The sequence below is a fragment of the Solea senegalensis genome, linkage group LG5 (assembly GCF_019176455.1).
Source record: "Solea senegalensis isolate Sse05_10M linkage group LG5, IFAPA_SoseM_1, whole genome shotgun sequence".
Classification (NCBI taxonomy): Eukaryota; Metazoa; Chordata; class Actinopteri; order Pleuronectiformes; family Soleidae; genus Solea; species Solea senegalensis.
In genome coordinates this window covers 22,831,726-22,844,471 of record NC_058025.1, presented here as the reverse complement: position 1 = coordinate 22,844,471, position 12,746 = coordinate 22,831,726, and the positions used below count along the sequence as shown (strand labels likewise).

General features: G+C 40.1%; 1 protein-coding gene across 2 annotated transcripts in view; it reads left to right on the top strand.

Annotated features, from left to right (window-relative positions):
- npffr1l2 (neuropeptide FF receptor 1 like 2) overlaps positions 1-12,480 on the top strand; it is a 34,251-nt gene extending 21,771 nt beyond the window's left edge. For both annotated transcript variants that reach the window (XM_044025439.1, XM_044025438.1), the window contains exons 2-4: positions 8,802-9,162; positions 10,528-10,627; positions 11,323-12,480. In XM_044025439.1, the coding sequence (XP_043881374.1) occupies positions 8,820-9,162; positions 10,528-10,627; positions 11,323-12,328 (1,449 nt within the window). In that variant the 5' untranslated portion in view covers positions 8,802-8,819 and the 3' untranslated portion in view covers positions 12,329-12,480. The remainder of the gene's footprint in view (positions 1-8,801; positions 9,163-10,527; positions 10,628-11,322) is intronic.
- The last annotated feature ends 266 nt before the right edge of the window (positions 12,481-12,746 follow it).

The following is a 12,746-nucleotide window of genomic DNA, read 5'->3' as shown; positions in this document are numbered from 1 at the left end:
AAAAGTCATAGTATAGCATGTCGTCCAAAATCTGTCAAAAAAGTCACAGTATGTAGTATGTCCAAAATCAGTCAACTCAGACAACAAATTACACCTAGACAACTCCCAGATCGGTAGTCGAACACATCACATAGTTCTAGCAGTAACAGTGGTAGCACCACCCAACCACTTCTCCACCATGCCACTCGCATTTTTCATTCAAACGTTATAGTTTAGTATGTAGTCCAAAATGAGACAAGAAAGTCATAGTATAGTATGTCGCACAAAATGAGACACAAACATCTTCGTTTAGTTGGGGTGATAAAAAAACAGAAAATCGATTAATCACGATTATGAAATTTCCATTGATCAATTATTTACATTTTTACTTTTTACCGCACTCGCTTGCAATATGAGCAACAGAGACTTTTTAGAATTTAGAAAAAACTTTTTTAGAAGAGTGGTTTTTCGTGGCTCTGGGTCTGTTTGTGTTTTTTTTCATTCCTAACACAACAAACACAACAATGGCACACATTTCAGCGTAAAAGTAAATAGGCACAATTTAAACTACTTTTCACGTAAAAGAAAACAGTAGCGAGTCTTCAGAATAAAGTCAGAATAAAGTGCCTGCTGCTGGTCTGTAAATGAATGTGTGATGAGCTGCTGTACTGTGCTCTCAGCTCAGTTATCTCGGGCGCTCTCTCACTTTGGACTGCTGTGGATATTTTCCTCAAAGGATCTGTGTTTTTTGAGGGATTTCAAACGCTCTGTTTTCTATATATCAGCTTTCCTTCATTTTGAGCAACCCATGTCTTCTCACGTCTCTCTTCCAGTAAACAATCGATTTGATGGGCTCATTTGAGTGACGCTGTGATCATGGTAAACAATTGTTGTATTATTTGGATTAGCCGTTGGGAGAAAAGAAAAACAATGCTCCACAAAAATGATAAAATGTTCTCATTATTTTATCAAAAGTGGGTCCAGATAAAAGGTTTATGCCTAGACCGAGGGCGGCCATTTGTTCAGGGTCCAGGGTCGTGCTATTGTTCAGTTGTAAATGTAGGTCACACTATACAATTGACTTAAAGAAAAAATAAAGAAAGAATGCAACTGCATACGTATTTTCTTTATTTTCTGCATGTGTTCCGAATAATCACACATTATAATGTGCCTGTTCAGAAAATTCATTGTCTCATATCAGTGTCGGGCAGTGACAATTATTTTCCTACTCGGTTAAACGGTTGATTATTTTCTCGTTTGTTCCATAAAATGTGAAAAGAAAAATCAGAGAAACTAGTTTCTGTATTCAAACAAACACTCAAACGGATTAAAGTACTGGATTGTGTCATGTGATTGAAAAGGTCATTTAAAAATAAAATCATTGTTAAATGGCAAAACCAAATTTGCTTTTTAAAATTCTCCTTATATGGACATATATAAAGTGTTTTTTTTCGTCTTATTTGTTGTTGTGTCAAAGTTATCATTCATTTTACATAAATAGCAATAATGGTGCAGAAGTCACAAAATTAGACCGTGTTTTCGATTCTAAACATTTTCAGTACCTTTTGCTCAGGTGTGTTTGTATCGTTGGTGAAAATGAAAATCATTTTTTTATCAGATTGAAAAAAGGATACAAGACACTCTATGTTGCACATTCTAATATAAATATAATCATGGAAAAAAGCAGCCGAAATGCTCCGTGTTCAAAGGACTCAATCATGTGTAATTGTGAGCAGGATTTTCAGTCACATATATTTCTCCAGGTCCAAGGATGTATAATGTCCTTTCATTATGTCCAAAGTAGGCTCTCTGCTCTCAGTGTCGGAGGCAGGGACATAAGGGGAAATGAATATATATTTTTTGAGTGCTTTCAAAAAGTTCTGTCTCTTATTTTATTTCTTTTTTTCCTCACTATAGCAGAAGAGTATACTATAGTCTATTGTCCTTTTGCCCGACGCTCAGAGCATAAGTTGGACAAAATAAATGGGAATTATAAATCCTTGGACACATTTTCATGACACAATCCAGTACTTTAATCCGTTTTGAGTGTCTGTACATGTATGTATATATATATATACATATATATATATATATATATATATATAAGTATTTTTTTAATAATTTAATAATTTTAATAAACTACAGTGGGGCAAAAAAGTATTTAGTCAGCCACCGATTGTGCAAGTTCTCCCACTTAAAATGACGAGGTCTGTAATTTTCATCATGTGAGAAAAAATCCTGGAAATCACATTGTAGGATTTTTAAAGAATTTATTTGTAAATGATGGTGGTATTTGTGATATAACCTTTGTTGGCAGTGACAGAGGTCAAACGTTTAATGTAGGTCTTCACCAGGTTTGCACACACTGTAGCTGGTATTTTGCAGAGCTCCTCTAGAGCGGTGATGTTTTGGGGCGGTCGCCGGGCAACACGGACTTTCAACTCCCTCCACAGATTTTCTATGGGGTTGAGGTCTGGAGACTGGCTCGGCCACTCCAGGACTTTGAAATGCTTCTTACGGAGCCACTCCCCAAACACGCCCGGGCACCCAAAGCATGATGTTTCCATCCCCATGCTTCACAGTAGGTACGGTGTTCTTGGGATGCAACTCAGCATTCATCTTCCTCCAAACACGACGAGTTGAGTTTCTACCAAAAAGTTCTATTTTGGTTTCATCTGACCACATGACATTCTCCCAATCCTCTTCTGGATCATCCATATGCTCTCTGGCAAACGTCAGACGGGCCTGGACATGTACTGGCTTGAGTCTGGCACTGCAGGATTTGATTCCCTGTCGGCGTAGTGTGTTACTGATGGTAACCTTTGTTACTCTGGTCCCAGCTCTCTGCAGGTCATTCACCAGGTGCCCCCGTGTAGTTCTGGGATTTTTGCTCACCGTTCTCATGATCATTTTGACCCCACGGGATGAGATCTTGCGTGGAACCCCAGATCGAGGGAGATTATTGCCTATTGTAGAGTCACTCTTGCCAGCCTGGTGCAGGTCTACAATGTTGTTCCTGGTGTCCTTCGACAGCTCCTTGGTCTTGGCCATGGTGCAGTTTGGAGTCTGACTGTTTGAGGCTGTGGACAGAGTTCAAATAGGTGCCATTAATACAGGTAACGAGTGGAGGACAGAAGAGCTTCTTAAAGAAGAAGTTACAGGTCTGTGAGGGCCAGAGATCCTGCTTGTTTGTAGGTGACCAAATACTTATTTTCCACCATAATTTACAAATAAGTTCTTTAAAAATTCTACAATGTGATTTCCAGGATTTTCACATTCTGTCTCTCACAGTTGAAGTGTACCTATGATGAAAATTATATACATTTTAAGTGGGAGAACTTGCACAATCGATGGCTGACTCATAGGTGAAAGAGTCAATTGTTTCGTGTGACCTACGCTCATCATTCATTATGACACTAGACCTACTAGTGTAGTGAGCGAATAAGCGAAAACATCCTTTTTTCAGAGAGCACATGTTCTAAGGTGTTTGTCGATTAGGGGTCAGGCTATTGAAAGTACTCAACAAGTGTATTTTCTTCCATTTCATTTTCCCATATCCTTATAACTGTGACCCGGTTGTTTGCAGTGCAGTGCTAGAAGCACTCCAGTCTCCCATGTTGATATTCTCTGGTGAATGATGAAAGGAGCAGTGCAATGAACAGAGAAGTAGAACGAAGCTGCAGGTCAGAGATCAGCAGATACTAAACTGAAGACTGTTGGCTGATGCTGGGGGAATTTCAGAGCAGAAAAACCAGAGGACTGAGCAAGAAAACGATGACATACCCCAAGAACCTTTAACCAGTGGTCATTTATTACATCACTGTTAAGAGGACATCTTCACAAACTGAAACTCAAACTAATGCCTTGCAGCAACTTACCTGTAAATGAACCATATAGAGTCATAGAAGGAAAGGTTGCTTTATTATGTTGATCCTGAGCAGAAACATAAAACCAGCAATTACAGTTCTTATAAACCACTGCCATCAGTTTACACAGTCACATTATGGGGACACGCATAGTCCCCTTAAGATAAATTATTCCATGTTAAGGTGAAGACATGTACTCGAAACCAGACTGTGCACCTGTGTTCTGGGTTCGTACAGAATCCACATGATCACCTTCTGTTCAAGTGAAAATAACCAGCAGAGGTTTTTATTTCTTCCAAGTTGACTGAAAACCTTCTGGCAGCTCTTCTCTGTACTTTCATTTGTGCTTTCCGACTAAAGCTTTCCTTTGCAAGGTGACGTGAAAAGGAATTTGCGGTATTCTCAGATTAAAGTTGACACACAGTGAAACCGTTGCAATCCATTATAAAACCTAAGTAACCCATGAATCAGTGTCTCAGAGACTGACAGGTGGAGTTCACAGAAAGTCCATGTCCATAAATACAGAACATTTACTTCTCTTTCCCTTGCTGCTTTGTAATAATTGTTGGCGCCTTTCACCACACTCATGGTCACCTTACAGATTGAACAAAGCATGAAGAGCAGAGAAACCCAACAGTTCACACAATGAGCAAACATTTGGAACGCTGCTGATGGGATTTGAATTCTGGACCCGAGAGATTGAGTGGGACAACACCAGCATGTTGTTCCCTGTGTTCATCCTTCGTGGCTTCATACTGCAGCTCTTTTCTTCCTCGACAAAATAGCCTCAGCTTTCTTTGTAAATGAATTTCATACATAAGCCCGTTTATGTTTTCTCTGCCGGCAATTTTGAAAGGTCGTATTTGAGACAGTACGTTCATTCATTCAGAATAAAAGGTTTTTTTAATTTGTTTTTGTTTACAATGTGTGACGTAAGGTTATGCAAGTTAAACATTCGTTATGTCGTTAATTGGGTTGAGTTGGTTCATCCAAGTGAATCTAGTCTTTTATTGGGTTCATTGTTTGTTAATTTTTCCTCAGATTGAGCTCCTGAGACTCCTGGCTCACAAGCAATGCAATTGCAACAAGCAATTATTTTTGTTGGCATGTTCATGTGTGTCTTGCAGACTGTTACATATGATTCAGGGATGGTTGATCAAACTAATACTAAGCATTTAGAAAAAGTCAAAAAAGTCTAAACTCCAAAACCATTGGAAAAAACCTTGAAGAGAAATTATACACGAGCAAAACATCATTTCACTTGTAGCTTCTCCAAGAGTGGTTGATTTTGTGGCACGTGCAAACATGCAAATACATGTACCACAGAATGTATTTCTGTTTGTTCAAATGACATCATGTTTAATCTCTGTGCTCAAAATCTCACCTTGTTCCTTCAAGAATGTGGCACAAATATAACACAATACCTTTCGCCCTATGTCAGCTGAGATTGGTACAGTGCCTCCTCATGTGGAGGATAAAGCAATAGATGGAATGGACGTTGTACCCATTTCGTGGCCACAAATTAATATTCCATATAATTGAAACTCGCTCAGGCAAAGTAAATTGGTCGACAATGATGACCTGTGAATTTTTTTGCTATCTTTTTGCCTTGATGTTGCTGCCGCTTGGGATTGACACATTCATCAGCACTCCCCTCTTCTGCTCTTATATTCAGTGTCTTCCACATCCTATTGACACACCACCAATCTTTTCAAATGGGACTCATACTCAAGCTTCATTGCTTGAATGCACATCTATTTGTGTATTTGCAAGACTTTTCCTTCCTTTTCCTCCTCACTGTTTGTGTTCTGGTCTTGGCTTTGGAAGATCTGTCCTGTTGCCCTTTTCACCAGCAATTCCTCTCCCAATCACCTCAACAAGCACGTCCGCAGACCTGGCTTAGTCCTCCACACCTATGGGGCAGAAATCAAAGACACGGCCTCCGCTTTCACAAGTTTGTTTTCTGTGTCTTCCAGCTGTTTGCGAATTGCTAATTCCTTCCTGGCTCAGCTTTTTCCTCAGGATCATTAAACCTGTCGGGTTCAGCCTGACCTTTACAATACATTTCCTTTAACTCTTTAACGTCATGTTTGCACAAATGTTATATAGATACAGTCAACAAAAGCATCCTGACATAGTTACTGGGACTTCAAGCTGTCTTAGAGCTGTATGAAGCGCTGTGGCGAAGGCATCTTCTCTATTCTATTTTCTCTGAAAACAAATTGATGAGGGTGGAAGGTGGGAGAGAGTAACTTTTCCTACAATTCAATTGTACCTATTGTCTCTAAAATGACACAAACGAAAGATGAAACTTTGACCTTAAGTGGCTGACAAATTGTTTCTAAAATGAGAAATAAAAAGGGGCAAAAGTTCCAAGGACAGAAAGTTCTGAAGCACTTTCGAGTGAAAATATAAAATAACATGTACTTGTCCTTGATGTCGGCATGTGAAAACATTCATGTTATTCAGTTCAGACTGGTCACTGTAAGACTATTTTAGGATACTATCTCATTATTTTGAGATACTAAGTCATTATTTTGAGATACTAAGTCATTATTTTGAGATAGTATCTCACTATTTTGAGATAGTATCTCACTATTTTGAGATAGTATCTCATTATTTTGAGATATGATCTCAGTATATTGAGATATTATCTTAGTATTTTGAGATACTAAGTCATTATTTTGAGATAGTATCTCATTATTTTGAGATACTAAGTCATTATTTTGAGATACTATCTCAGTTTATTGAGATACTAAGTCATTATTTTGAGATACTAAGTCATTATTTTGAGATACTAAGTCATTATTTTGAGATAGTATCTCATTATTTTGAGATATTATCTCAGTTTATTGAGATACTAAGTCATTATTTTGAGATACTAAGTCATTATTTTGAGATAGTATCTCATTATTTTGAGATACTATCTCATTATTTTGAGATACTATCTCATTATTTTGAGATATTATCTCAGAATATTGAGATACTAAGTCATTATTTTGAGATACTAAATCATTATTTTGAGATAATATCTCATTATTTTGAGATATTATCTCAGTATATTGAGATACTAAGTCATTATTTTGAGTTACTAACTCATAATAATGAATGACAGGATCCTTTTTCCATCACACTGCCGGAAATGGGCTTCCATACCTTCGTACATTTCCGTGGCAAACAACAAACATAGCAGCGATAGCAGATGGATGGTCATCACTGAGTAAGCTAGCTGACACAAACATTCACGTAGCGAGTCATTTAATTAAAGATACAAAACAATATTTACCTTAACTGGTGCTAATCATCTCTGTAACTCTGTAACTGTTATCTGTTAAATGCGTTAAATTTGTCATGTTTATCTTCCTCTCAACTTTGTCACCGTTTTCTTCGTTAAGTTGCATCAAAGCCCACAGATACAGACTTTCAAAATGAACTTCCTGTTAAACCGGAAATAACGAACTGTCACGTCGACAATAGCGAAACACAGCTGCTAACTTGACATATTAACATGCTGATGGTAAAAAAAAAGAAACATTCCTCCTGTGGTAAGACATGTCTTTAAAAACATGAATTACAGAACACAGAAGCACAATTTGATGCTGCACACTTCATTTAACTATCTGATTTATCGCTATTAAAATTGTCTCCCTCCCTCAAGAGGAGGTGACTTGGAGGTTTTCATGTATTTATGACATATCTGGACCACTATAAGAAATACTTTTTCTGAGAAAGTTAAACTGCCAAATTACCCTTGATTAATTGCTCTCTCCCAACAGCAGGAGGTTATTGTTGTGATTGCCAGTGCAGTATGTCAAGTAGGAGTGACCTACATTATAAATGAGTGCCAGTGTCTCAGTGGTCCTGACCTTAAAGGAGGTCTGACGGCTGAAATGTCATCACTTTAACTTTTAACACAAAACAATCGTACCATGAAGAGATCACTAATTGATAGAAGTACATGAATATTGCACATAAATACAGGCATATTGCACATAAATACATGAACGATTGTATGTTGAGCAGCCCGACGGCCCTTGGATGTAAACGTTCCTTGAGTCTTAATTAATGCTCCTCCAGTGAAGGTAGAGAACAATCAATGGTTTTCTGCGTTTGTGCCTCTTGTTGTGGAGGAAATGATTGACAATGCAGACAGATGTGAAGTATTTACAGCCTAAGCGAGGCAAAGCTTCATTTACAATTGACATGTTACACAGAGGTGTGAGCACGGACCATGTTTTATACACCAACTGGTGCATGCTCAGGGTCACTCCATGTGTGTCTTTGCACTACAGTACTAACTCTGTGTGTATGTTATTGTTATTGAACATTGTCAGGAATCCCAATGTTTTCCCTACCATGGTGATAAACCTGGGGAATTTGTAGTTGGTTGTCAAGGTCCCATGATTATCTGAATAAATGAAATTATTTAACATAATTTAAAAAGGCTCTCATAAGGTACCTTGTCAGTCAAACTAAGTAACATCCAACTGAATAAGTCATCTATGTTATGTTGTTTTTTGTTTGTTTGTTTGTATGTATTTTTTATTATCTTACATTAATCATGTTTGGTTTTTTTCTTTCTTTTTCCCCCCTCCTTATATTTACTGTATAATCACTTAGTTACTGGGGCGTATTGCTGCCACACATACAATCTCGAAATAATGTGATGTTTTCTCGTTATAACGAAGAAGACCTAAAATTAAAGATTGATACCATTATACTCCTCAGGAGTTATAAATCAAGTGACAAGTCGGCTCATTTTTCCCATAGACCTTTCTTAGCAGAGTCGCCCCCTGGTGGCTATAAAACATAAAGACACTTGGAAGACTACGTCCACTTTTCACAAAGAGTCATACTAGGGGATTGGCTGAGGTCAAATGAGACAGTCCTGCTCAATTAAATGTCATACATTTAACTTACATTTCCGACAAGGGAATAAACTTGTTTCTGTTTCAGTGTTGCCTCATTCGCACCATGGAGATACGGGACAAGATGGCGGAGGAAGGATTGGAGTTGGAGGGATCTGCCGCTGCAGAACCCCTGATGAACGTCAGCCTAGACAGCTTCACCAACGTCACCAACATTACATTGTCCCCCTACTATCAGCACTCTCTGTACGTGGCCGCCAGCTACATCCTGGCCTACTTCTTCATCTTCTTGCTGTGTATGATCGGGAACATCCTGGTTTGTCTGATCGTACTGGAGAACCATCGCATGCGCACAGTCACCAACCTCTTCATCCTCAACCTGGCCATCAGTGACTTACTGGTGGGCATCTTCTGCATCCCTACGACACTGGTGGACAACCTCATCACAGGTGAGTCTTCATCTCTGTAGTAACGCCTTGACTGATTTATATATATGTATAAAGACATGAAGATATAAAGTTCAGGTCATGTTTCTCATATAAAAGGTGTGTAATATACTCACAGACTTTTCTTGCAACCTGTGGATTGAATAAAACAACACTTCAGACACTTAGTTTCTCTCTGGATTCACTTACTAAAATTGTATCCAGCATACGGTTGTAATGGCTCGTGTTGTTTTTGCTCCCAACACTCTCCAAGCATGAGAGAACGAAACAATAACAGCAATAAACTTCATCTGTATCGCACTTTTCTTAGCAAGTGTGAACAGACCGTTCAGGCGTCTTGTAAATAGAGAGAAGCCACAACACCAGGGAACAGTGGAGAGAGGAAAAAAACGAGAGAAGGAGTAACCAGGAGAGATGAGAACAAAGCAAACAATACATATATGTTGCCCTCGTTAATAAAAGCATGCCTTTCTTTACTGTGGTAAATCTTACACTTCAAGTCACAGAAGAACATGTTGTTTCTTTAACATTATCCACAACATGTTCCAGCCACAACAGCATTTTGAGTAATAGTTACAATCTTGTCGACTGTACAAATGATCCTTTTAAATAAGCACAGCTGAAAGAGTGACAGTAGATGGCACATGATCATTTTCACATTGTGTTTTTATTCTATCGCTCGCGCCAAGGCTCTCTCTCTCTCTTTCTCTCTTTGTAATGTTCTCCAACAAGAGCATTTTCAGATAAGTCAGTAATCATGTTTTTGTGTGAACCAGGCTGAGATCTGTGAACAACAAGGGCTGCGAGTGTTGACCTTAATAGAATCGAACAGTGTTGTTGTCGCCTCCGTCTGTCTTGACATTAAATAAAATCACTTCCTGTGTGCAGCACGGGGGCTGATGCGGAGCACCGCGAGATCTGAAGAGTGTGGAGCTGATAGTTCATGTGTTTGATGAGATGAAAAACCACATGTTCATTCCCCCCAATGCATTACACAACAACACAATTACTGTGTGCAAATCAGAATGGATCTCACAACGCCTGACTGTAATCTCAGAATTCTGAGATTAAAAAAACAAAAACAAACATGAATTCATGCTGTTTTATTTATTTTCTTTCCTAATACTCTTCCGTATCCTTCAACTTTTGCCCATATAGATTTTTACACTGCTCACATTCATCTTTAACATTGTAAATTCATTTTTTATAGCCGTCTATAACAGAGACCTGCATGTGGGTCAGAATGACAGTAAAGCATCTTTGAATCCTTTTTCAGTGCATCATGTGTGCAGGACACAATATCTTTGTTGTTCAGAATGATTATAATCTATCACGCTTTTGCAAACACTGCTCTTTTTTTTCCCCCAGGCTGGCCGTTTTCAAACATCGTGTGCAAGATGAGCGGCTTTGTGCAGGGCGTGTCTGTGTCTGCGTCAGTCTTCACCCTGGTGGCCATTGCTGTGGAAAGGTTCGTACGCGCTCTCTCTGAAGTACTGACACAGAGCCAAACACTGACATCGCTGTGCTCGCGCTGCACTAACCAGCACTAAAACTCCGTCATCTATAGTTAACTCCGCCCAATGCCTGATTTAAAAAATGCCACAAAAGTGGGCTGAGAGTGCAGAGCAGTCAGGGGCGTGGTCTGGTTGTGAAATCTGACTGCAACCAGGTGCTGCTCACACAAACATGGTGAAGAGAGAAAGACAACAAAAGTCACTGCATTTAAAAACAAACAAACAGGGAGGAGTCTGGGACAACGAGCCTTGCGCCGATTGATGATGATGAGTGAACCAGTGCCTGAAATAGCCAGTGAGAGAATGTGTGAGATAAGTAGATTTATCACAATATGTATAAATTCAGTACTTTAAACTGTGAGGATTCACACCTGGATCAACAGATAACACGAGTCGATACACATGTACACTGGCTTTCACTTAAACAAAGTCATTTAGGGGCTTCGTTACACTTTAAGCCCCTTTTTTTTTTTAATATTTCTGTCTCGTTGTGAACGACTCAATGCCCACACCACAGAGAAAATCAGTGATTTTACACATGTTTTTAATTCACGCTTGCCTTCATCACTCAACATCAAGTACCAGAGAGGCAGCTGATTTTCTATACGTTTCAATCTCACTCAGGTTAATGTAAACACTTTTCTGACAGGTTTCGCTGCATCATGTACCCACTCCAACCCAAGCCAACGGTGCTTGTCGCCAAGGCAGCCATCGTCTTGATCTGGGTGTTGGCCGTGGCGATCATGTGCCCTGCCGCTGTGGCACTGACTGTGGAGAAGTACCCTTACCACTACATGGTGTACGGCGGCGACTTCAATCACACGCTGCCCGTTTACACGTGCTATGAAGACTTTGAAAACCCACAGATGAGAAAGATTTACACCGCAGTTCTGTTCGCGCACATCTACCTGCTGCCCCTCACCATCATCACCGTGATGTACGGATGCATCGGAGTCAAACTGTGCTCCACTGTGGTGGCAAACAGAAACCCGCCGCTGGATAATACTGTCCAGGTGGGAGGCAGGAGGGGCGGTCAGCCGATGATATCACAGAAGAAGATCCGGGCGATAAAGATGCTCACTCTGGTGGCTCTGCTCTTCATGCTGTCCTGGTTGCCCCTCTGGACCCTCATGATCATGGCGGACTACGCAGGCTTGGACAGGGACCTGCTTGATCTTCTGACCAGTTACATCTTTCCCTTTGCTCATTGGCTGGCGTTCTCCAACTCCAGCATCAACCCCATCATCTACGGCTACTACAACGAGAACTTTAGGAGAGGCTTCCAGGCGGTGTACAAGTCCAGGCACTCCTGTTGCCTCACGCAGGTGCAGCTGTGGGGGAGGATGTCCAGACGCGGCAGGCAAGAGGGGACTGTGCTGGCACCGTGTGGGGGAACGGCCTTAAGAGAAGCCACGAACCACCACAATCACCTCGTCCTGGGGCTGACAAACCGAGTCCATAACGACGACAAGCTCAAAGAAACGGATAATATGAACAGGCGTGCGCGGGTGGGCTGTGCCATGGTTCAACCCGAGAGAAATCTTTCAAACCAAGGGATAGAAATGGCTCCTTTGCCTAAGAAAGAGAGTCACAGTCACGATCCAGAGAGGCTGAGTTCACTGGCAGTGTCAGTGTATCAGGCGTGGGATAACTAATCCCGTCTTAACCCTTAGAACACAGAACACATCTGGCTGCTTTTATACACAGAGGCGATAAGAACAACATGCGACATAGAGTGACTTATATCCTAGGCAATTTTCACCAATTATATAAACACACCTGAGCAGAAAGCACTCAAACTGTTTAAAATCGGATCGCATTTGTGAAATGTGGAAATAAGCCACAGTTCAAAGTTCACTTGGCTCGTTTTTATGAACAAAAAGCAAAAGAAAACCGGTCTAATTTTGTGACGTCTGCACAATTATTGCTACTTTACATCGCGACTAAAAATGTGATCACACACCCCCAGGACGTCCTTGTAAGTGTATTATTCCCACGGCAAATTCCCATGGGTGGTCACATGAGCGCGAAGGGCTGAGCAGAAATGAAACAAAGCTGTTTTAAATCGTATTA